Genomic DNA, 25,423 nt, shown 5'->3' with positions numbered 1-25,423 from the left:
CAGGGGTCCCTGCAGGCAGTCAGGAATAAGAGGAGACGTTGGATGGGGTGGTGGGGAGCAGTCAGGAGCAGGGGTTCCGGGGGCGGTCAGGGAGAAGGGGTGGTTGGATGGGGCAGGGGTCCCAGGGGACAGTCAGGAATGAGAGGAGGGGTTGGATGGGGCAGTCAGGGGCAGGGGTTCCGGGGGCAGTCAGGGAGGGATGTATGGAGAAGGGAATGGGGGGTTTGGATGGGGCAGGAGTCCAGCGGGAGCCATCAGGGGGCAAGAAGCGGGGGGGGGGGTCGGATAGGGGGTGGGAGCCGGGCCACACCTGGCTGTTTGGGGAGGCACAGCCTCCCCTCACTGGCCCTCCATACAATTTCGGAAACCCGATGTGACCCTCAGGCCAAAAAGTTTGCCCGCCCCTGCACTAGGTATTATCCCAAAATGCAGTGTCTGGTCTGGAGAAGATTTATTACTTTCCCTTTTTCCAGTATGTACATTAATTTTCTGCTGTAATCTGCCCATTGCAAACCAAACATTTAGGGTGGCCACACCAGCAGCACTGAGTGCTTCAGAGAACACTAATGCCCATTAGTATTTGCTAGGGAGCCTTATGAAAATATACAAAAGAGATAAGAGATTCTGAAATCAGAGGTTAAAATTTGGGACTATTTTTGGCACGAAAATCCATGTTGATCTGAATCACAGAGAAAGCAAATGTAATCCAAATGGCAGCAGGGATGTCAAGAGTTTTAGGGGGTGACCTAAATCTGTTAAAATGTTAAATGATTTTACAGTGAGACCCACAAACATCTAACTCTGCTCCTGTTCTCCCCGCAGATGCTGTGCATCCCATAAGCCAGGCAGAGATGGCAAGTGGGGGAAAAACCGCCTCACAGCGGCAGTTGCAGACCGATGCAGGCCAATGACAAAGCCTAAATGCAAGCTCCAAAAGTAGTTTCTGATCTACAGGAGGCAGTGTGATTCCCGCATTGGCCCTTGTGTATGTTTTTATAGGGTTACTGTTCCGCAGTCTTTACAGTTTTTCTCATACCTGAGATTAATGTGCATTTTCCCATGAACAATGCACCAGAAGGTTTTGCATTCGAATGAGGAGAGTAAATGAGCTAACGCTGAAGTGAGCCTGTGCTTGTTATTCAGCACAGAATAGGATTTCCCCTCTTGCCAGCCACGGTCTTCATATACCTGGATTTTTGAACCCCACTCAAGGCAACCTCAATTAAGGCAACTGCTGTCTCCCTCAATATATACACAATGAATGGGACCTACCTGGTCCAAATCAACCCTTTGCCTTTGTGAATACAATGATCAGCTGTTCATAGCATGAAATCTGGATGCTGGTCATGTAGGACTGGGGGGAGGTGCTTGGGGAAACATACCACAATGTAATGAGACATTCTCATGGGCATCCTGGAGGTAAGCAGAGGAGGGTTTATTGAGAGGAGGGCGCCCACTCCTTGCTCTCTTTCTCTGACATGCAGTAGTTTTAACTCTGAGCGAGAGGGAAGGCTGGTTCAAGTTCTCGTGCAGCGGGTTGTGGGGGAAACTCCCTGCAAGGTCCCCAGTAGGAGGACAAGAGGTCAACGTGGGACAGGCCTGATGGGGGAAGTTCAATTCAATTCAGCCATGCAGTCATCCAATGCACCAGGTCAGCTGTCTGCAGATGCCTTCAGTTTGCCAGTATCCAGAGCTTTATAAGCACTGATCTTTGTAAAGCGAGGAGGACTCCCAGTTTCCAGGGACAGGAGATCACCCTATTCACTCATCATAACCTTTCCTCTCCCACTCCTTTCATCTCACCCAGATTCCCTTGAGTTGGAGAGCCACTGCTCCCAGGTAGCCAGAAAGTGTTATTTGAGAGCAATTTAAAGTTAATGCTTCCATCTGGGAGTTAAGTGTATGGCCAAACTCCCAGCCCCACTGGCTCAAGGTGTGAGGAGTTGTAACTATGGCATCACACTTGCTACTGCAATTTTGCCCCCAGGCAATGGTGTTCTCGAAACACTGCATTTTAGGGGAATGACGTGGCAGTATGTATGAACACTAGTATGCTGTGCTCTGTTCCATATCTTTCCCTGCCTGATAGTTATTGATACTGCACTCATCTTGCTTCCATCACAGACACTCCTGTCCTGTAGTTATACATCCCCTCCAAGCTCAGTATTCACAAAACCTTAGCAGCACTAACCATAGCTGCTTGTTATATAAAATTGCTTTGAGTGCGGTCATAGCATTTCTACTCATGCCTACTGCCTGCATATTATTTTATGCTTCAGAATCTTCATGCCTTAACAAGATCAGCCACATAGCTTTGATGCAGCTGAACACACCTTTGTAAAGCTGTTGGGAGAAGACAGTCAGCCCACTAAAGCTTATATATCCTATGGGATGCACGCATGGACACATCAACATGGAAGCGAAGAAAGAATCAAGGCAGGTCAGGGAGCATTTCTACTGCAACAGCGGAGTATTTATCTTTGAAACATTCACCTTTGACAGTGACTTGAGCACTGCAGGATGCCCGTCCTGTGCTGTTTTCTGCCAGACAGGTATAAACACCATCATCTTCTGGTAAAGCATCTTGTACAGTCAACTTTGCAATCCCATCTTCGAAGATGGAATGGGCATACTGAATTGGTTCATCTGCAGACATGAAGAAAGAGAACATTTCTTAACACATCACATTCAGCAGGCCATAAATTCCATAAACACTGCTCAGTTTTAATGCACATTATAATCGTAATGACTGTAGACATGTTACAAACAAAAGCCAAATTCTGCTCTCTGATGCCCATGTGCTGCTCTCTTCTGATTACAACAGAAACATTCCACATGGATCTAAAGGCAGAATGTGGCCTTTGCTGCAGTATCATTATAGCTATGTGTGGCAGTCCTTATCCAGACAACTCTCCCACTGTCTTCCTGCTGTCCTTACTCAAGAAAATGCTGAAGGATTTGGCCCTGTATCTTTGAATAGATTCATAGTCAGGTTGGTAAGTAACAGTCAACTATTGTTTGTCCAAACAACTGTGTACACTTTCTACCAGTCTGAAATTAGATGGTGGAATTGCCACCCAGTCATGTGAACATAGATTGTAAACTCTTTGGGGCAGAGACCATCTGTTTGTTCTGTGTTTGTACAGCACCTAGCATAATGGGGTCCTGGTCCATGAATGGGACTCCCAGGTGCTACACCACAAATAATAAAAGAATAATGTACTGTTCTGAACACTTCCATTTATCAACATCTTGCTAGTACTAGAAGGCATTCCAAGATGGCAAAAATGATGAAGGCTGGAGGGACTGACTTAGGAAGAAAAAGTAAGAGAATTACATCTAAATATGAATGGTTTGGTTACTGACAACTATAGCTTGATCTATATTAGAAACCTTGACTGTTCCTGAATGTGGTTTTCACCAAGTGGTTCCCCTAAGGAGGTCCTGAAAATGGTTTAAGTGCTAGTGTGGACCAGATAATACTACTTCAATATTGTTTCAGAAAGTTCCACCAAGTCTCAGTCAGACTTTCTGAAATGTTACTGAAATCTGTTTTCTCTGGTCTTAATTAGTTTCCAATACTGGTTCATCAATGATACATTTTCCTAGTTTAAATAAGGTTTAAGACAGCCTGATAGCTGTGTATAAACATCAAGTTGAGGAAGGATTTAGGGTCATCCTTCGGGGTATATCTAAGAGAAAATGGGGTGGAACTGAGCAAAAGAAATAGTAGGCTGAATTGGACAAAAAATTCAATCAGTGGGGGAAAAAATCTTCAAGCAAAAAAAAAGAAATATCATTGTCTGAGTCACTTAAAGTTAGTTAGGACAAAGCACTGGAGTTTAGAGAGACCAACCATGAACTGGATGATCTAGTAGGTTTTTGCTATCTCTACTGGCGCACTCAGTCTTAGAATGAAGACAATTTGCTTTCATACTCCATTTGCGCCTGAAGCTTGAAGTCTTGCTGTGTAGTACTTACAATGTTATACAATACCAAGATGGATGATCTCAATCTACTATTTGTCCACTAAATCACCACCTTATAAAATGAGTAACTTTCTATCCCTTGAAAAGTTTGGGGTCAGCATTTAACTACTTTTTTGGGAGTCAGCAATACATTTTCAGAGTTAAACCTCCAAAACCACTTCATAAAACATTCACTTCCCAAATCAGGCATGTTTTTATTGCTATTTCCTTTATCCTCTCTTCTACCCTTTGCATACTGCGGTGGCTCCAATCCCACACTTATGCATGCAATAATCCAGTTAAGTCCAAATAATTATTTGCAGGACTAAGGCCCAAGATGGCAAGCTGTTTGAGGGCAGGGAGCATCTTCCTAGGCTGTGTCTGTGCATCAGCAACCAGAATGGGGATCCTGGTTAAGACTCTTGGCACTACAGTAATAAAAATAAGAATTCCAGTATTAGAGGGGGGCATGCTTAAAAACATTCAGTATGCAATCTGGTTTACTGAGAACAAGATGGCATCATTTCTTCAGGCATGAATAAGCAAAAGAGCCATGCAAATGTTCTCTGTGAAAAAACAATGTAATTTCTTTAGCCATATTAACTAATCAAAATTTGTTGGTGCTTCAATTTTCCTCTTTGGGTATTAACAAAACTTTGACTTACTTTGTTTGCAGAACTACTTGCCATTTCATGAAAACACGGACACAGAACCAAAAAAACAATCAAAAAACAAAAAAGACAATACCACATCCAGTGGAACAACCAACAGTCAGAGTCTACCTTATGTCCCCCCTTTGTCTAGATTTATACCTAATAAAAACAATTTTCCCAGTAGGGAAATGTTCTCTTCTCCAAGGGCATAACATTCAAATCTCCATGACAGTTTGGCAGCAAGAACAATAACAAAAATACTTTACTGCTGGCAATTTATACTAGAAGAAAGGAAATTTTCCTCCTATTTATTAAAAGCTGTCCTAAAATAAAACACAACTTGGGGAATTATTTTGCTAAAAGGTTAAGGTAATAGTCATTCTTTTTTAAACCCATCAAAATGAGATTCAGCCTGGGAAAATGGGTAAACAATCTGAAAAGCATATTCAGCAAGAAGGAGATGTTTGGAACAATGAGATGTTAGCCATACCACTGCAGAAGCTAGCAATGAAATATGGGAAGGAAGAGAGCCGCAGTAGTGTGAATTCATTGTTTCATTTACTATTTATATATAGTAAATTCATTTATAAATGAACTACTGAGGTCTGCGCATCACTGCTTTATATATATTTTATTCTCACAACAAAATGACTGACCAAGTATAATTATTTTTTCAACTACAATTGGATAACACAGTAAAAGCATCTGATTGGTTAATAACTTAGATTGATGCTTAAATCACACAGTGTTTTATAACATCATGTGCTGTAAAGAGCCGCGGGAGACCCATTAAAGAGCCACTTGCAGCTCTCAAGCCTCAGTCTGAGTATCACTGGGCTAACGCAATTCTGAGCTACATACACAAGTATCAGGACAGAGAGCAGTTCCAGTGAGATCACTCCTAGAACACTGTGGTATAGTTCCACGGTACCTCAATTCTGGGAAGTTGATATTATATTGATGGGAATGTGCAATTAAAATCATTAAAGGGCAGGATGGTACTGATTTATGAGAGATTAACAGACTCGCGTAAATAACTTGGTTATGAGCTCTCCTAGTAATCATCTATAAGGGAGATGGGGGATGTAAACAGCAAAGAGAATGAGAAGTGGCTCAGGTGGCAAAAGGGATTACTAGGAATAATAGGCTTAAACTAACGATAGGACTATTTTAGGGTGAAAAGCAGGAAAACTTCGTTAAGTTGAGGAAGAGTCTCCAAAGGAAATTAGCAGAAGCTTCAGATAATTCAAAACTAGATTGGATAAAATACTAGAAAATGTACTGTAGGCAACAATGCTTCATGGGAGCAGTAAGAGATGGAAAAGACCTGTGGTTCCAGGATACTGTGAAGATCTTCAGCTGCACCTATTTGTGCAAAATGAATATAGGCCTTCTCCATGCAAGCACTGAGAGGTAGTTACAAATGGGATAGTTGAAGGCATTTATTCATCTTCCAGGCTAGCTGATCCTTGTGCTGTGGCTTGGAGAAAATATTAAGCTTCACATAATTTCAGCTGACAAAAACGCATGGCATGCTGGATGGTTACTGAAATATATGCATGTGGCACTGTAGCATAAACCACTTCGGATATGTCTATACTGCAATTAGACCCCCACAGCTGGCCCATGCCTGCTGACTCAGGCTTGAGCTAAGGGGCTGTTTAATTGTGGTATAGACACTCGGGCTGCACCTCAAGCTCAGGTCCCTCCCCCTTCACAGGGTCCCAGAGCTTGGGCTCCAGCCCAAGCCTGACCGGCTACACCAGGGGTTCTCAACCATCTTTCTGAGCCTCCCCCCACACAACGTGCTATAAAAACTCCATGGCTCACCTGTACCACAACAACTAGTTTTCTGCATATAAAAGCCAGGAGTGGTATTAGGGGCTAGCAAGCAGTGCAATTGCCTGGGGTCCCATGCCACAGGGGCTTCATGCAGTGAGACTTCAGCTTTCTGCCCTGTGTCCCACCGAATCTAACACTGGCCCTGCTTGGCAGACCCCCTGAAGCAAGAAGGAGATGTTTGGAACAATGAGATGTTAGCCATACCACTGCACGTTAGATAGAAGCTAGCAATGAAATATGGGAAGGAAGAGAGCCACAGCAGTGTGAATTCATTGTTTCATTTACTATTTATATATAATAAATTCATTTATAAATAGTAAATAGTAAATGAAACAATGAATTTACAGTACTGTGGCTTTTTTGGGTAACATTGTTTGCTAACTATTACTCAAAATCATCACTGCCAATTGGTATAGGATGGGATTTGAGATGTTGGTTTTAACCTATAAAACCCGAAAGGTTTTGGGATCCGTCTCCCAGAGAGACTGCCTCCCTGCCCACATGATACTGATACAACTGCAGTCAGAGACCTTGATCCTGCAAAGATTTACACACATGCTTAAAGTAAAAGACACACACAAATCTTTATAGAATCAGAGCCAGCCTTGCCTTTCCACATTTCGCTACCTTACATTTAGTTTGCCAGTGTCCAAATTAGTTAGCCTTCCCGACAACCTGCAAACCCATTTTTTCCACTCCCCAGGCAGACACTCCCAGTTTACTCTTGAGGGTTGTGGATAGTGTAATGTCATAAGAATCTTCCTATAATATGCATGATTAATATTAGGACCAATACCTGAGTACATTCAAAATGCTATATACACACTTTAGCATTTTACAAGATATTCATGTTAAAATACAATATGTGGCCATCCCCTCCACCAACAACAGCTTTTTAATATGCATCTCCCCATTAACGCTGTCATGGTTCCATAAACTACAGTCAGGTGGTTATGATGGTTTGAACACCAAGAAGCAATGCATCAATTGCAAGTATTCTATTACAGGATAATTCTGCAACAAAAAATGTCCTTTAAAAAATGCCTCTGTCAACTGGTATCACGATGTAGTTAGCCCGCATGTAGTTAGAGTGTGGAAACAAGCATCTCTGAAGCCACTTGGTGTAGTAGATGGGGCACAGGACTCGGCGCTTGGCAACCAGAGTTCTATTCCTAGCTCTGCAACTGACCTGCTGTGTAACCTTGTGAAAGTCACTTCCCTCTGTGCCTCTGTTTCCCTTCCTGCCTTTGTCTATTTAGATTGTAAGCTCTTTTGGGCAGGGACGGCCTCTCAGTATGTGGTTCTATAGTGCCTAGTGCACGGGGGGGCACTAACGTAATACAAATTCATAATGGTTTACACACAATACTGGAGCACAGGATCACCTGCCACTGTACTGTAACAATACTTGTAGATAAAACAACCTAAAGCAGCTCAACAGCCAAAAGCCATCATGAAGACTAATACAGGATTCTTGGCTGCAAAATATACAGGATAAAGTGCAGTTGTATAGAGGTTCTCTGAAGTTTTACCCAGGCTCCAAGATACAAGGGATGGCTCATAACTGGAGGTCAAAAGTCATGTGGTCAAGGTGGTTAGGAACAACCCTGAATTATAAGCAGTGGTGCAGGAGTGGGGGTGAAGGAGAGAGAGGAAACAGTAGTTCCCCATGTTCGCATTTCTGCCCCTGGGTCTGTTGTTCAACTGCCAGTGTTGATGGTGTAATGTGAATTCCAAAGAGATTCATGTTTTTAAACCAGGCTGCTTTGGTAGAATACAGCACCCTCTGTCAGCAACTGTAAAAGGCAATTATCCAGGTATGTGAAGGCCACAAAGACAAGCAGGTGGAAGGTCAATCCAAATCTAACATACTGGAGAATGGCAAGAAGAGAGTACAAATATATTGAAAATCTAGGATTTTCTATAACAATCTTGTATTTATTTATCTCTAGACTGTGTGTTTTTCAGCAGTGCCTTTGATAATAGTTACAGAAAAAGGAGTTTCTTCATGTATTTGGAGAGTCTTTATGTTGCACATATCACCCCTGAAGCACTGTGGCTAGGGTATTCTGACAGGACAATGCCCATTTTCCTGAAATCGGAAATGAAGAGTCTCTCTATGAAGAGACAGAAAGGTGCTCTGCATGACAGGAAGGCCGTGACAGGGAGTTAGCCACATGCAGTTATGTGTAACCATGCCATTCCATGATTTGGGGAATTTTTCAGGAGGAGGAGGAACCTTGGACTAGGAAGGAGACGGGGCTGACCCTGGATAATTGTGGGAGTGCTCCTTCTGTGCAGTACTTCCATCCCAGGCAGCCTTCAGCCAGACAGGCAAGTTATTTCCAGTGGGAGAGGTCACAGCTTCTCTCACATGTGTTTATCATTGTGGATAAAACAGGGGCTTTTCCATTACAGTCATGGAGCACTGCTGAGTTACTGAGAAAGGGATCCAGCCAGGCTGTGGGAACATACCAATCTCAAGGTCACATTTTATTCTCCCTGCCACCTTTCTGAGTTCTCCCATTCACATTGAATGACTGAAAAAGTGTGCCATGTAATCAAGAATTATGTGCAAACAACTCACTGTAAAGCAGCCCTGAGAGAAGCAACTTGATAACAAAGCATGCTACTTGTTTCCCTTTAAAACTTATGGCCTGTGAAAACCTGAAACATCAACTCATGCTTTGTGAATATCAGATCATAAGGGCTAAACTGAATAATTTAGGCTAGGATTCAACGGAGATGGCGTGAACCAAAAAATCCCAAATCTAAACTCTTCTGGAATTTTGAGGAAGTTTGGATTCTATGCAGAAGACTGAAGCGTGGGCCCATCTCTAATTGTAAAAGGATCTGTTAGGACATTTAAGAGCTACATGTGGGGTTTTGTTTGTGAACTGTTCATTTGTTTAAACAAATCTGGGTTTGAGAGTATTAAACCTGATCTCAACAGAAATATTTTAATGAAATGAAAACAAAATAGGTGTAAACAGTTTTTGACATAACATTCCCCTTCTGTGTAATATTAGAAATTCATCTTGCTAGTACAGAAAGAACCAGAAAAACAGAAAATGGAACTGCCAGTCTGGTTTCACTGTCCCAGCTGAGATAAGGGCACAAAAGGCACAGCTTGGGTGGGGAGAAAGCAGTAGGAGTTTAAAAATTAAAAAATGTTTAAATGATACAAAGTACTATCAGGGAATAACATTATAAAAATCCACAAGTTTTATGTTAACAGCATCTCAAGTATTCTTTTTCATCAGCAAAGTGCATATGACGTGAGAGATACAGCAGGGGTTAAGTCCCTCAACCCCTAAAGCAAGGTTCTGATACAAAATGCATTTAGGTTAATCTTGTATGCAGTGTACCCCTTTCAAGAGTCTGATTTGTCTTGCGTATCCCAAGTTTAATCTTACTTAAAAACTACTTGCTTACAAAAATCAGACATAAAAATACAAAAGTGTTACAGCACACTGTTACTGAAAAATTGCTTACTTTCCAAGTTTTACCATACAATTATAAAATAAATCAATTGGAATATATTTACTTACATTTCAGTGTATACTATATAGATCAGTATAAACAAGTCATTGTCTGTATAAAATTTTAGTTTGTACTGACTTTGCTAGTGCTTTTTATGTAGCCTGTTAAAAAACTAGGCAAATATCTAGATGGGTTGATGTGCTCCCTGGAAGATTTCTGCCTACCCCCAGGAGTATGTATACTGGTCTAGATCAGTGGTTCTCAACCTATTTACTATTGTGGGCTGCATATGCAGCCCTCTATGTGTTATGTGGGCCACATTCACACAATATATATACTATATGTATGGCCCTGAAGATGTCACGTAGGCCGCAGCTTTATGCTGATTGGGCCACAAGTGGCCCGCGGGTTGGGAACCACTAGTCTAGACAATACTTAGTCGTGCCATGAGTGCAGGGGACTGGACTAGATGACCTCTCAAGGTCCCTTCCAATCCTATGAGTCTGTGAAAGAGGCAAGCTTTTGAACTTGCACAAGCTCTAGAGCTTGTTTTGCTCACCAACAGAAGTTGGCCCAATAAACACCTTAAGGTTAATCTTGTCAGCTTTAGTCCTCCAGACTCAAAGAGCTTGATGGGCCAGGTGGCTTAATGGCACAGAACTGACTACTTTCTATGGTTTCGGCATGCAAAAGCTAAAATGTACTGTGAACTTGACCTAGACATTTGAGCCAAGGGTGGAGGCAGGGATCAAGCTGGGGGTAATGATGCCAGATTCATCCTTTCCCAAGCAACCCTGTTGCCATTTTGATGTCACTTTTGGGGATAATGGTGGTACAGATAAGTAACTTTAGTGGACCAGACTAAAAACTTATTCTCTGAAGCCTCTGTTGTGCTGCTACTAAGACCAAACTTAAAAAACCAACAGTATGACACATCCTTGTCACAAGAGCCCCCTGCTGGAAGCACATCAAAATTGGAATAAAGAACAAAATTGCTTAACGAAAACGTTCCCAATGGCACATTAAATCAGGGATTCTCAAACTGGGGGTCAGGACCCCTCATGGGGTCACCAGGTTATTACATGTGGGGTCATGAGCTGTCAGCATCCAGCATTTATAATGGCGTTAAATATATAAAAAAATGTTTTTAATTTATAAGGGGGGGGGGTCGCACTCAGAGGCTTGCTATTCAAAAGGGGTCTCACCAGTACAAAAATTTGAGAACCACTGCATTAAATATACCCAGACTCATTATTTAGCACATACCCCATTATGGGAAGCTAACAAATTCTGTGCAGTACATATTGCTTGGTCATGTAGGTTTCTATAATGTGCTCATCCCCAGGGTATCTGAGCATCTGGATGCATGCGTTTCTGCAGCCAGAGGAAGTTCTCTTACCGTTGAGGAGCCAGGTGATCTGAGGCACAGGTGTACCTTCCACAGAACACTGCAGCACGAAATCTTGCCCTTCACTCACTGTACATCCCTTCAAGACACTGGAAAACCTCGGAGCAATCTCTTCAACTTTAGGCCCTTTAAGTCAAAGCAAAAGTGCATCTATTAATACAAGACTTACAAATCAACTACTCCTCTGGGAGTTTTACTCGGTAAATTAAGAGGACACACTGGAATGACAATGCAAAATCATTTCCACATACATATGCAAGATCACAGCTGTAAAGAAAAGAATCTTTTGGAAGTAAAAACAATTTTGACTCATGGACTAATACAAAGATAGGGCACCCTGCTTTTTTGGTTGCCTTTCATGCTTTGCATTAGGCTCTGGTTTTGCAAGTGAAACCTCACACCCAGCTGCGTGCATAAGGCCACCATGAGGAACTGAAATCCATTAACAGAAAGTGAAGAAGTGCAAAGAACAGGAAGGATCAGGTTTTTCACAATTCTCCCCATTAGGCAATGAAACAGAGGAGGAATTAAGGATTTTGCCCACATGCTGGAAATAGGACTCTGACAAGGCAGGAAGTGTGCTGAGGAGGAACCTCAGGTGGCCAGGTTTAAAAGCCAACAATTCCCAGTGCTGGCAGAGAAATGTTGCATCAACATGACTGGAACTTTGTAACAAAACCTCAAATCACATAAAAGAATGGGCTTGGGAAAAAAACATAACTTAGGCCAGTGTTTGCTAAGATGTTCCGGAATCTTTCAAGCAAACTTGATATTCAAGGGTTTCAAGCTCAAAAATGGTGCCAGATAAAACTCTCAGGTTTTGTTCCATGTAGTTCTTATTCCACACCCTTCCTTATTACCTACTGTACTACACAAGAGTGTTATGAGAATCAGTTAGCATTTGGAAAGCATTTCAGAAATGCAAAGCACTACATAAGTGTTAAGCAACTTCCAAGAGAGTCCCATGCAGAAGGTGCAGACTGCTTTGGGCAGGGTCTCTGCCCTCCTCTTCATTCATATTACACACAGCCATAGCAGCTCCAACCAAGATCAGGACCCCGCACGTGTCAGGCATCCGACCAACACAGTGAGGAACAGCCACTGCCCTGAAGAGCTTACAAGAGAGAAGACAAAGGGTGAAGTGGTGAGGAAGGGAGACAGAGATATAAAGGGACTTTCACAAGATCACACACCAGACTGGTGGTAGAGCAGAGCTGGGAATTAAAAAGTCTTTATATGAATTAATTTTAATAGGAATTTTGCAGCCAAATCTCTTCGGCAGCTTTGAAAATCCCATCCTTAGTTCTTAAAGTGCGCGTTGGCTCACCCCAACTTACTTACTTTTTACACTTAACACCCAGCTGGTGGACGTTCGACCCCTGGGGTTGAAGGCTGTACAGCTATAGGATCCACTGTCTCCCAAGTGGGTTTTCATCAAGCACAAGCAATGAATTCCATCCTCTTCATATATTTGGATGCCATCTTTTCCTTTTACAGGGGCTCCCTCTTTGAACCATTCCACATCTGGTTTTGGTTTCCCTGAAACTAGATGATGCAAAGGTGGAGCATGGGGGCGAGGGCCATTAAAGATATTTCCCCATTATGATAAACCTTCACTTTGCCTATTACATTTTTTTTACCAGACATTGTAAAATATTCTGATACACAGTTACTGCTTATCTTTCCCCACTCATCCCAACCCTTAAAAAGACACTGACAACTTGAAAAAAGTCACACATACTTCTGTCTGAAAATTGTTCCTCTAGTGTTGTTACAAGTCACACCTAAAATTGCTGTAATCCAGCTAGATTGGGGATAGGAGGTAGGGAGGAAGAAACATGTTACACTGTCTTCCCCTACCCTCAAGTTTGAATGCTTTGTGCATTTAGCAGCACTTTGTGAATTGTCAATTTCTACTGTAAAATTGATTACAGTTGTTGCTCAGTTTCTGCTGTTTGGCTAGGTCTTTCACACGGCAACAGGGAACAGAACAGTAAAAAATTTAGAAAAAATGCCATTCCTTTAATTGTGTGTTTGCAAGGCCGGATACTTAATTTGACTCGGCACAGCAAGGGATGAGGCATGGGGGAGAATGGTGGTTACAAGAGTGAAAGATCATGAGATGTGCCTAACATCATAGACGCATCTTGTTGGTACCTCTCTGGTTTTTGAGGGATGCGAACAGAAGGAGCAGAAACGATGGGAGAAAATAAATTGGAAGAGCATCTACTGTGTGTACAACTGTGAAGTACAGGGAGGATAGACTGACTGAGGCAGAGGAGATATCAAGGAGAAGAGTTGACACTGCACAAAGTCACTTGACTCTTAAGGCCCGATTGGAAGCGCTCTGAAGTCAACAGAAAGACACCCATTTACTTCAGTAGGCAGTGAATGAGGGAGGCCCTTAGGCCCAGATCCCCAATGTTATTTAAGCTCCTAACCTCTACGGAAGACAGTGGAAGTTAGGAGCCTAAATTCCTTTGAGAATCTGGGCCTTAGTGCCTCTGTAAAACAGAGAACATTTCCCTCCCTCACAGGAGTAGTGCGAGGCTTCACTAGTTCATGCTTGTAAAGTCCTTTGAGAAGGTGATAAAGAAGTGCTTAGCTTAATATACTATGAAAATAAACTACCCATATATAGAACAGGAGTACTTGTGGCACCTTAGAGACTAACAAATGTATTAGAGCATAAGCTTTCGTGGGCTACTGCCCACTTCTTTGGATGCATATACTCGTTCATTAGCCTGTTTGTTTATAAGCTGACCCCCCAAGATGGATAGCTAAACATGGCAAAAACTGTATGACCCTTTCATAAGCCGACCCTATATTTCATGGGTTAGCAAACTTTGGCTCCTGGCCCGTTAGGGTAAGTCACTGGCAGGATGGGACATTTTGTTTACCTGGAGCATCTGCAGACACGGAGCTCCTCAGGTCACAGTGGCCACGGTTTGCCATTCCCAGCAAACGGGGGCTGTGGGAAGTGGCGCGGGCCAAGGGATGTGCTGGCCGCCACTTCCTGCAGCTCCTATTGGCTGGAAACGGCGAACTGAACAAGTATATACGGTATTCAGAAAGCCCTCTGGAATACCTTCTCCACTCCTGACTCACTGGGAGGGTAATAGAAAATATATTCTTTATAGAGTGAGGAAGACCCACCAAGAAAGGAAATCAACAACTAGATTTTTTCCTGCCTAAAATGTAAAGCCATCTCTCTCTTTTTTTGAGAGAGCTATTTGATGTGCAAAGACTACATTAAAATACCAGAAAAATGCTTCAATATTATTTTCTACTAAATTGCAATAAAAATGGAAGTTCCTCATATTTTCCTCAGGGAATGGATTTAAATGGATCATGCATACCATGATATGCAGCCAAAAAGCCCTCCATGGCTCCTTTCTCTTCTGAGAGGTTAAAATCTGATCCATTTCTGAAGAAGAGGAAACACTGAGCCAGGGCCTTTTAATTATGACCTTTTGTAGTTAAATCGTTAGAAACACTTGCCTAAACACCAGGGGCTAGACTGAGCCCTAAGCAGGGGGTGATGTGCAAGCAGTGTGACTCCACTACAATTCCTGCTCTACTCCGTCCCTTGCTCCAGGGGACAGTAACTTCAGCTTACTTATCCTCTTTTACCAATTCAGCACCAGAGGTCAGCATGCTAGAGAAGGGGACAGAAGCAAGAATCTGCTGGTGGGGCAGGATAAGGAGGGAGTGAGCGCTGGGCACACAGTCCATGGTCAGCCATTCTGCACCTGAGCCTTGATGCAGGGAGCCCTACAACAGCCAGGCAGGAGAATGGCCTTGGCTCCTATTCCTTCTTATTCCCCTGAACAGCCATATTAAGGTCTGGCCCTGTATAGAAATCACAGAGACAGAACACCATAATGGTGTGCAGTGGAATAATGGTTTTGCTGATGCAAGTGTGGAGTGCCACAGAAGAGCTGTTTTAAGAATGGTTTAGGAAGGAGGAGAAACCTGCACTGAAGAGTGAAGTATTTCCCCATTATTCCATCTACAGCAACAGAGCCCTAAACACTGGGTTCTTTGAGCTTTCATCCCTTTACCTTTGCTTTTGAATTTGACCTCCTGGCCTTCTAATACTTCCTGGCTTTGTGGACGGCTCTCAAACTGCGGAGGGACTCCCTGAGGCTCCCTCTTCTGCTCTGTTGTGCTCTTCCTTGTTCCAACTCTGTTTTCTGCTTCCCTACTCCTTGGACCAGCTTGTCTGATGAGAGATGCAGTTTGTCGAGTTGTCGTCAGGGGCTGTGTGGCCCCTTTCCTGTCCTCATCCTGTCCAGTAGAAGTGGCCGTGGATTCTGCCTTTGGTTCTGGTTGCACTTTAATGGCTTGCAATGTTATGGTACTGGAAGTTTTCTGTAGGCCCTGAGATCCCCTCGCTTCTCCTTTAGGTTCCTGAGCAGGTTCTGTGTTAGTTTCTCTGAGTTGTCGTTGTCTATTGTCCTTGGCTTCTTTGGAGGAGATAGAAGAGGCCTCTTTCTTAACTGCTGTCCTCTCTTTGGTTTCAGCTGTGAGGCCAGTGCTGCTGGATTTCAGTTCCTTAGCAATCCCATTGCTAGTTGCCAGTTTGAATTCTGAATTTTCAATAGCTTTGGTTGCAGTGGAAGTTGATTTTGTTGGAGTGCTGAAGGGAAATTATTTATTTAGCGATATAATCAATGGCTTGTAATAATTAGTACTTATACAGCACTTTAGCTTCAGAGAACTTTGCAAACAGTCATAGTTTATAAGACCAACAGGGATCATTGTGATCATTTAGTCTGACCTCCCGTATAACACAGGCCACAGGACATCCCTGAATTAATTCCTGTTAACTAATTAACCCCCACAAAATCCCTGTGAGATAGAGGTAAATAATATTAACCTCTATCTGGTAAAGGGGAATAAATGGCTTGTGCCACAGAGTGACTCAATGCAGAACCTGGATTACAAAACAGGAGTTGCTGGATCCCATTCCTCTGCTTAGGCCCTCTTTTACATGACATGGGTCAGCTTCTGATCTCACATACACTGTCTGAGACTTACAGTTCATTCCATTTACATCTAGGGAGTGACAGTGGTGTAAAATCGGTGTAAGTGTGAATGGATTCAGGCCACATATATAAATGACTCAAAACACTGTATAAGTTAACTTCCTGTAGATAATTCTAGTTGACTATTTTCACTGTATTATGCTGCTTATTAAACATACAGTAAAAGTCTCAAAAATGCCTAAGTGATTTGGGAACCTAATTTATATTAACTTTCAATGAGACTTCGGCTCTTAAGTCCTCAAGTCTCTTGAAAATAGGACTAAGGCTTGCAAGTCACTTAGACACTTTTGAAAATTTTACCCATAGTGCCTAGGGGCCTCAACAAGGTTAGGCTGGATAAATAACTATGCATCAGGCTTGCACTTGTGATTGTACAATGTTATGGTTTACAAAACATACCAGTTCTCCTATTAATAGGATACAAAGGAGGAGGAGCTCTACTTCTTGAGACCTCAGGACATTGCAAGCTCTGGTGAGTAGTTCAATTTTACTGTTAAAAAGCATGTTACCAGGAGAAGCCTAGGTCTTAGCATTGTGGTAGGATGAAATTTTGAAAAGCACTCAGTTTTGGCCTAGTTCTGCTTCCAGCAGAGCTGAGCACTTTTGAAAATCCCACTCCAGATGTGTTGGGACAGAAATCCAACATCCTGAATGGTCTAAAACTCAGAGTTGGGGATAAGTTCAATAAACTAATACGGGCCTTGATGACTCCATGAAGCAATCTTGTACATCCTGGTTAGCACTGGTTAAAACTTTTCATTCATACATTTTTTTCCTATTAAAATGCTTTTTCTTCTATTAAAAATGCTTTTTCTTCCAACTGAAAATGTTTCTTTCATTTTTCAACTTAAAAAAATTAAAAATTTTCCTCAAAACTTTCAGAAAAAAATTGAGAGAACATTTTTCATTTCTTATACCTTTTTTTCCACAGGAATATTTATCATTCTGACCAGATCTAATCCTGGACTTTCTATGTGGAGGACTCAGAAGCACAGTATATACTTGTATATGGAAGGGGCACAGGTATTCCATAGTCATTGTTTACACTGGTTACCTGGAAGATGTGTATAAATCCTCTAGACTACTTTGAAAATCTCAGCAATCATTTCTAGAACTCCAACCTTCCTTTACACTTCAGCAGACACAATAATTTAAATAAAGCTAGTCCTGCAGAAGTATAAAATTGTTCCATTCCCAAAATTTGTTTTCCAGAAGGACTAAAAAAGTAACCTTCAGAGGTTTTCTAAACGTATGAAAATAGAAATCATAATCACTAGACCCATTTCTTACTCATCTAGTTTCAGTTTTTAATTAAGATTCATGCAGTACCGTGCTTTTAAGAAAGATCTGCTCCATACTGACATGATGTATACAAGTGTTCTGAGCATGAATTAGGGGAGTGTTCAGAGCAAGCAACCTCTTGTTTCATACAGTTCACATCGATACTGTAGCCAGTCCACATTTGGAACTCCTCCTTGAAGACAATGTACATAGTGTGGCAGACCTTCGTCTCACCAGACCTAGCACTTCCCCATCTGCTTGCATTGGGCTTGGGGTAAATCAGCCCCACTCTGAGCAGTGTTTGTCTTCCCCACTCTGTGCTACTCTGGCCATATGTTCAGGGTAGGCGTTGGGATCGGCTTAAGGGGCGAGCCTCCACCAAACAAAAAGGAAACAGTCTCACAAACACAAAAACAAAGGGGGATACCTTTTCCTGCCCCCTCGCTAGGGCAGAGTGTTGTCCTGTTTGCTCCGGGGTGTCAGTTCTTCTCCTAGCAGACACTCATGTTTGGCTGTTTCCTCTATGGGAAGGAGCACAGCCTCTCACCCTGGGTAAGCTTATTTCCCTATTGCCACTAGCCTGACAGCTGCAGAGGAGGGGCTTTAAAAGGTCTCAGGCAGTCCCTTAATTGGATGCAGGTGTCCCTAATTGACCTGAGGTAACCCCTTCTCAGCTTGTAGGAAAGAGGGCCTTTAACATTCTAAGGCTAACATATTGGCCCTCTACCAGCCTCCTGCAGCCGCCCAGCCTGACTTTGTTACACCAGAAACATCAGAATTTTCCCTTACAGATCAGATCAGTGGTCTGTCTCAAACAGAATGCTGCCACCAACAGCGACCAATACTAACTGCTTCACAGGAGGTACAAGGTATCCATTATGAGATAATCTGTCCCTGAGTAAAGTTTCCTTCTAACCCCCAATAGTTAGAGTTGACTTACACTATGAAGAAGGAGGGTTTGTTTCTCTTTCAGTGGAGTTTCATGCTGCAGTTTCAAGACCACAGTATATTGCATTTTAAAAGATTGGAAAAGGGAAAATGTATTGAATGAAAAACATACCATAATGGGTGAACATACAGGTCTGTCTTATCTGAACCTGAAATAAAAATAAAGGAAACATATTATACTAAATACAAACCTTGGAAATGTCAAAATAAAGCTTTAGGCAAAGTTCATATTTTGGAGAGTCAATTTTTTTGTATGGGAGCCAAATTATGGCTTGCCACCCGAGGAAAGTTGATATGGATCTAAATCATACCCACTTTTTGCTGAGTCACTGGACCACAACAGATTCATTGACAGATCTTGACTCCCAACCACAAGTGCTGACTGCTTAACTGAAATGGCAAGAGGTCTTGGCTCAGTTTAAGATATTTCTGGATCTAGTAACTGCAAGGCCCACTGAAAACTAAAGGGTTTTGTCAGACTGAAGTGTTCTGGGTTAGAAAAGGCAGGCAAATATGATATTCCAGCTGGAGTCAGCTCATTAATTCTTAATGGAACTTCAGAGAGGATGTGGACCTGGGCAGGCCACTCAGCCTCTGTATTTGACCTAAAAAGTGTAATTACAAAGATGCTGAATCAGGTGTTCTGGTTGTAAACTGTGTCCAGCCACAAATTCCTGACTAAGCGTTAGCTGGCGGGTAGAGATTAACATGTTCAACACAAAGACCAACAATGGCATAAAAATGTAACAAACATATTGAATCTTTCACTTTTGGAAGAAATGTTCTGGCATGGAAGCTCACACAGGGCTTACAATGAATCCAGGGATTCAAATTGCTCAGTGTAGTTTACAGCCCAAAACAGAGATTTAGTTTTCTTCTTATTCTAAAAGACCCTAATTATTCTAGGTCTTTTAGTCCCAGTTACATCTGTCCCTGCGTGGGTATGCCAGGAGGGAAAGATCCTTCTCCCACACTTATGCACATAGAAGTGGTAGCCATAAATGGGCTGCCAACTCTGCAGAGTGCAAAGACAGGATGCCAGTTAGTGCAGTCTGCTGCGCTCTAAGTCTGCAAGCACAGGAAAGCACTGGTTGCAGTACATGGTGACCAGATTTGTAAAGTGAACAACCAGGACAGCAGTTCAGGGAAGGAGGGCAGCATAAGGAACAGTTTTGGATCTCAATACAAGAAAGCACTTTAAGCACAGTGGTTTGACCATTGGTCTGCTAAACCCAGGGTTGTGAGTTCAGTCCTTGAGGGGGCCACTTAGGGATCTGGGGCAAAATCAGTACTTGGTCCTGCTAGTGAAGGCAGGGGGCTGGACTCAATGACCTTTCAGGGTCCCTTCCAGCTCTATGAGATAGGTATATCTCCATATATTATATTATTTTTTTTATTCTCACTGTTAAAAAATATGCATCTTATTTCCAGTCTGAATTTGTCTAGCTTCAACTTCCAGCCACAGGATCATGTTATACCTTTCTCTGCTAGACTGAAGAGCCCATTATTAAATATTTGTTGCCCATTTAGGTACTTATAGGTTGTAACCAAATCACCCCTTAACTTTCTCTTTGTTAAGCTAAATATAGTGATAGTGATAAACTCAAAGAGCTCAATCTATGGCATGTTTTCTAATCCTGTAGTTGTTCTCGTGGCTCTTCTCTGAACCCTCTCCCATTTCTCAACTTCCTTCTTGAACCGTGGACACCAGAACTGGACAGTATTCCAAAGAAGTGTTTTCATTCAGTTTTCCAAGTTCATTGTAGTGTACTTAACTCTCAGGAGGCTCAGACTAGCATTTTGGCAAAGTGCACAACCACTTGTTCTGGGAGATCCAGATTCAGATATTGGGCAGATAGTGTTCGGAAGCACCAGAGAGGCAATACTCAGCCTCCAAAAGGCAATGTTTCCCATCCTCTGTGCATCAGCGGCAGGTTTCAAGTTGAACTACTGTGGTATAGGCCAGCTGTGAGACTGGGACTGCAGCACAAAGGAATTTAATGGCTGAGACGAAGGAAGAGGTGAGGAAATACTGAATGAACCATGCTCAAGGTGAGCCATACATTTGAATCCTTGTCTCAGGGTAGAGATGAGAGATGTGGTGCAATCAGAGCACTCCACAAAGAGTGAACAAAAGACTCTAAAGGTACATAGGACAAAAATAACCCATCACAACCTTGCAATTAGTCTGGCCATAAACAAACGGTTACCAAAATTTTTCACTGAAGAAGTAAGCTGAATCCCAGTTGAAAGATGACCAGTTAAAGATCCATAAAAAAGCTTAACAAACCTCAGCTGGCTAAAGACAAAACAGTGCTACATGACCCTATCAATTAAGAGAACATTCTTTCCATCCTCCACCCGACTGTGGAAACTTGGAAGAAATAAAGCTCTTGGAACAAGATTATCTATACAAGAGATCTACATAGCTTTGCTTAAAAATAATGCAATAATTTCAATTGTATGACTGCCTGATAATGCTTTACAGAACTTCCTACTAGCCGATTTAATTGATACTTAAAGAATTAGATATGGGAGGTTAGAATGGTAAAGGCAGCTGATAAGATAAATACACTACCATGTAACCTCCTTTTTACTAAATGCCTGGGGCCCATAGTCCTCTCCTGTTCTGAACGTACTGATCCAGGAAAGACTGTGCCCCATAATTAGGGATGCAGATAGTATTTGAAATTTATACACAATGTGGCTGAACTGTTGATTCTCAGCCCTCATCCTGTCCCAAGACAGATGTGTTCATTATACACAGTAGGATCATTAACCTGGCGGGAGCAGTCAGAGATTCAGTCACATATTTAATAAAAGGCTCAATGAACAAAAAACGGTCTGAGTAATACATGGGCAAATGGGGTCTCTCTAGTGGCTGACCACAATGGTTACACAGATTGATACTTGCTCACAGCACTCCTTTTAGGTTAAGTAGCACATGCTTGAGTTCAATTCCCATTGTCATTTGTACACATATAACCTTGTTGCTCCTCAAAATAACTCCCCAGATGGGACACAGACTCCCGTGGACCTCAGATGATTGCAACAAGCTGGTGTAATAGGGGCATATGCAATGCATTTGCTTTGTGCACATAGCTGGCCCCAGTAGCTGCAACAGCCTACTTCTTCCTTAGAGATAAAAAGACTTCTACTGTAGCTCAAGTGATAGAGGCCTATGCTTTTGGTGTTGATGTACAAGCATGAGCATCAACCCAGAAAATTAACTATACATGTCATGACAGATGTAGCACAGATGTTTATACAAATCTATTTTTTCCTTTTAATTACAGACAGAAGAGGACAGGGCTGGGAGCTAGGAACACCTGAGTTTTAAACTCAGCTTTTTATCTCTTCTTGTGCGGGTTTGGGCAAGCTACTTAACTTCCCATGTCTCTGTTCGCCCCTCCACACGCATCTATAAATATAGGTATACTACTACTAATAATGCTTTACTACTCAAAGGGGAATTGTGAAGATTAATGGTCATACAGTGCATTGAAAGAATAAAGTACTACGACAGTGCTAAACACAATTACTTAACAATCATGGTAAAAGGATTTGCCCCTCCCCATCCCAAATGAGGCACTCTCTGAAGGTATGATTACTGTATTTAATTACATATGTAGAATTTCCACTTGCTGAAATGAAAAAATATCAAGCTCCAAAGTAACAAAAGTAAAGCGAAATGCTAGGTCCTATGGGAAGTGATAAGAGAACATTTTGACAGTTGTTGCATTCGGACAGTGTTTCTAGTTGTAGCACTGTGCTGCAGGTTTTGATACATCAAAATGTCATTCCACACAAGGGGAGGGGGCACGGGAGGGGAGAGAGCGCATGCTCAGGGGGAAAAAAATCAACACTTGTATTCAGACATTGCTGAAAGCAATGATTTAAGAACACTTTGTAATGTACTTGTGTTATTCCCAATTAATCTCTTTTTGTTGTACCTTGAACCATGAGTTCTGCAGACACAGATGCCTTCCCAGCGCTATTCATCACGGTACAAGTATAAGTTCCAGCATCAGCCAGACGAACATTTTGGATTTCCAAGAACTGGATGCCTGATTTCTCAAACATGTTGAAACGATCTTTTTGCTGCAACTGAATATCACCCTGCAAAGATCACAAAACAACCCCATTAGAGAGACAGTCATGGAAATAAGCAGCTTGTGGTAAAAGACCAGTCCATTGTCCCATGTTGTTCTTTCCACTTATCTCTCAGCCAAATACCTTCTGTGGCTAGTACCCAGCCAGTATAAACAAACATTTTGGGTTCAAAGCTTTATAATTCAAATCTGCAGGAGACTGCTTCTCCTGGATTTTGCCACCCCTTATTTCCATTCTAGTCTGAATTTTCATCATTCACATTAGTATCCTTAGAAAATTAAATTTACTTTTACTGTATAGGCAACTGAAGCAGTAATGCATTTTATTTCCTTTCCTGAGAGATGGACATCACATTTTAGAATTATAGTTATAGAGACTTTGGGGCCAATTCTCCATTGTGCTATGGCCCTTTTATGCTGCTCTTTATGCTAGCTCAGAGGTTTGAGCATTGGCCTGCTAAACCCAGGGTTGTGAGCTCAATCCTTGAGGGGGCCATTTAGGAATCTGGGGCAAAAATCTGTCTGGGGATTGGTCCTGCTTTGAGCAGGGGGTTGGACTAGATGACCTCCTGAGGTCCCTTCCAACTCTGATATTCTATGATTCTAAGGAAATACCCACTGCCTAGGAGAGGTTCCTGAGGCAGCACAGAGCTGCCAGAGAGACCCAGTACAGTCCCTCTCTGGCATAGGGAGCATCTCAGAGGTAGACCGTAGGGAGCAAAAGGTCTTGGGCTACTGTAGTACAGCTATTCTCTGCTTTCCTTAGCTCATTGGAGGCCACAGGAAGCAGAGGGCAAGTTAGAACAAACCGTTGCAGGGCCTAGAATATAGAGTGTGTAAAGGTGGATAAAAGCCATATTTGGCCCCCACCCTTTTCATTCCTGTGCCAACAATTGAGCCTCTTATGTTTGTAAATAATATTAAGATTGGGGCACAAATAAATGCAAGACCTATCAGAATTGTAAGTTCCGGTTGACACTTCACCCTCAAAAATAGTCATGGTCAAAGTTGCCGGACTAAAGACATCTACCTACCTTAACAGTTGTTCCTAATACTTAATCTATTTTATCTAATCTTAATATCTTTATTTTAATTTATCCAAGGCAAGGTTAAAATGTGACTTGATCATGGTCTGGAAGTATCTACATGGAAAGAAAATTTCTGATAATGAAGGATTCTTTGATCTAGCGGACAAAGAGATAATCTCCAATGGCTGGAAGCTGTAGCTAGTTAAATTCAGACTAGAAATAAAGCCCCCCCCCCTTTTTTTTTAAAAAAGAGGATTTTTTAAAAAGAGGATAATTAAACACTGAAGCAACTTACCATGAAATGGGATGGGCTCTCCATCAATTGAAATCTTTAAAACAATATTAGATGACTTCCTAAAAGATAGGCTCTTGTTCAGTCACAAGCCATGGGCTTGATATTTCACTCATTAATTCCTATTCTATGGCCTGTGTTACACAGGAGATCAGTCTTGATGAGCATAATGGTCCCTTTTGGCATTACACTCTATGTATCTGAGACTAAGCAAGCCATTGTAAGCAAACCAGTGCATGTGCTTCAGTAGTCTTTGCTAACAGATGATACAAATTTTCCTATTCTAAATACAGGCGGAAGTTGTACTCTCCCCAGCAGCATTGTATGGTACTTGTTGGTAGATGTTGAATTTTTAACACCTCTGATGACTCAATAACTTCCTAGTGTCTGAATATTATAAATCCTAGCTGAAAGAAAATTCGGTTAAACCAATTGACACCATTGTCCTGGGGATCCAACATGAACTACTGATCTTTATGAATTAGCAGGTAAGCAAAGTAAAAGGAAAGAATAAGGCATCCCCAAATGGATCTGATTCATTCATTCTAAAAAAAGTGTACGTTAGTTTTACAATGCCTCACGATAACACTCTGCTGTTAGATCTTTGCTAAGAAAGGGGAAGAGACTGCCACTTGGCAGAGCAAGTTATAAAACATGGATTAATGAAATGCAGATTAGCTAAAGATCCTTGGGACTGGGACTTTCTTTTATTATGTTTTTGCATGGTAAAGTGGAGCCCTGAGCACTGGCTGATGACCCTGGGCATTTCTGTATCTCAAGACAGACAGAAAGACAGATTTATGATAGTGGCCAGTAACTGGAAACGTGTTCTTTCAATTATGAAACATTCCCACACCTTTAAGCATTCCCCCTCCTCTGCTGATTCATGGGATTGTTCAATTTTTGGCAGAGAACCTGTATGAGCAGAAGAAATGAAAACCAGTGAGAAAATTCCCTACATTTTCTACTGCCTGGTCAATAGTCCTTGCTGTGATGCAGAAGACAGTGGAAGAGAGGAAGACAAAAGAATTAATGTTCAATTCTATAATTTTGTCTGGGTTGCAAGCGAGGGGAAGATTTTGCCCCCCTCGGTGTTGTACACAGGTTTCTTGACATGCAGTATAATATAAACTATCACAGTCACTGGAGCTTACTTACTGTAACTGAATTTTCTTCGAGATGTGTTGTCCCTATCTGTGTCTACATGTGGATGTGCATGCCCACCATGCACCTGAATACAGAAATTCTTAAAAGCAGTGTCCGTGGACCTGCAGGTAAGTGAGTCGATTGATTGATATAGAACTTAGAAACAATCTTGAAGAGCAATTTGGGGTGTAAATTAAGGGAGACCTTCTCT

At 42.0% G+C, this 25,423-nt stretch overlaps 1 protein-coding gene across 3 annotated transcripts in view; it reads right to left on the bottom strand.

Moving 5' to 3' along the window:
- The window catches only part of MYLK (myosin light chain kinase), a 305,994-nt gene that overhangs the window by 140,621 nt on the left and 139,950 nt on the right, over window positions 1-25,423 (bottom strand). For all 3 annotated transcript variants that reach the window (XM_054044298.1, XM_054044297.1, XM_054044296.1), the window contains 6 exons: window positions 22,588-22,753; window positions 18,747-18,783; window positions 15,419-15,996; window positions 12,696-12,899; window positions 11,346-11,480; window positions 2,494-2,646 (listed from right to left, as the gene is read on the bottom strand). In XM_054044298.1, the coding sequence (XP_053900273.1) occupies window positions 2,494-2,646; window positions 11,346-11,480; window positions 12,696-12,899; window positions 15,419-15,996; window positions 18,747-18,783; window positions 22,588-22,753 (1,273 nt within the window). The remainder of the gene's footprint in view (window positions 1-2,493; window positions 2,647-11,345; window positions 11,481-12,695; window positions 12,900-15,418; window positions 15,997-18,746; window positions 18,784-22,587; window positions 22,754-25,423) is intronic.

The sequence above is a fragment of the Malaclemys terrapin genome, chromosome 11 (assembly GCF_027887155.1).
Source record: "Malaclemys terrapin pileata isolate rMalTer1 chromosome 11, rMalTer1.hap1, whole genome shotgun sequence".
NCBI classification, from domain to species: Eukaryota; Metazoa; Chordata; order Testudines; family Emydidae; genus Malaclemys; species Malaclemys terrapin.
The sequence above is the reverse complement of the archived record's forward strand: the minus strand, read 5'-3'. Positions and strand labels throughout refer to the sequence as shown.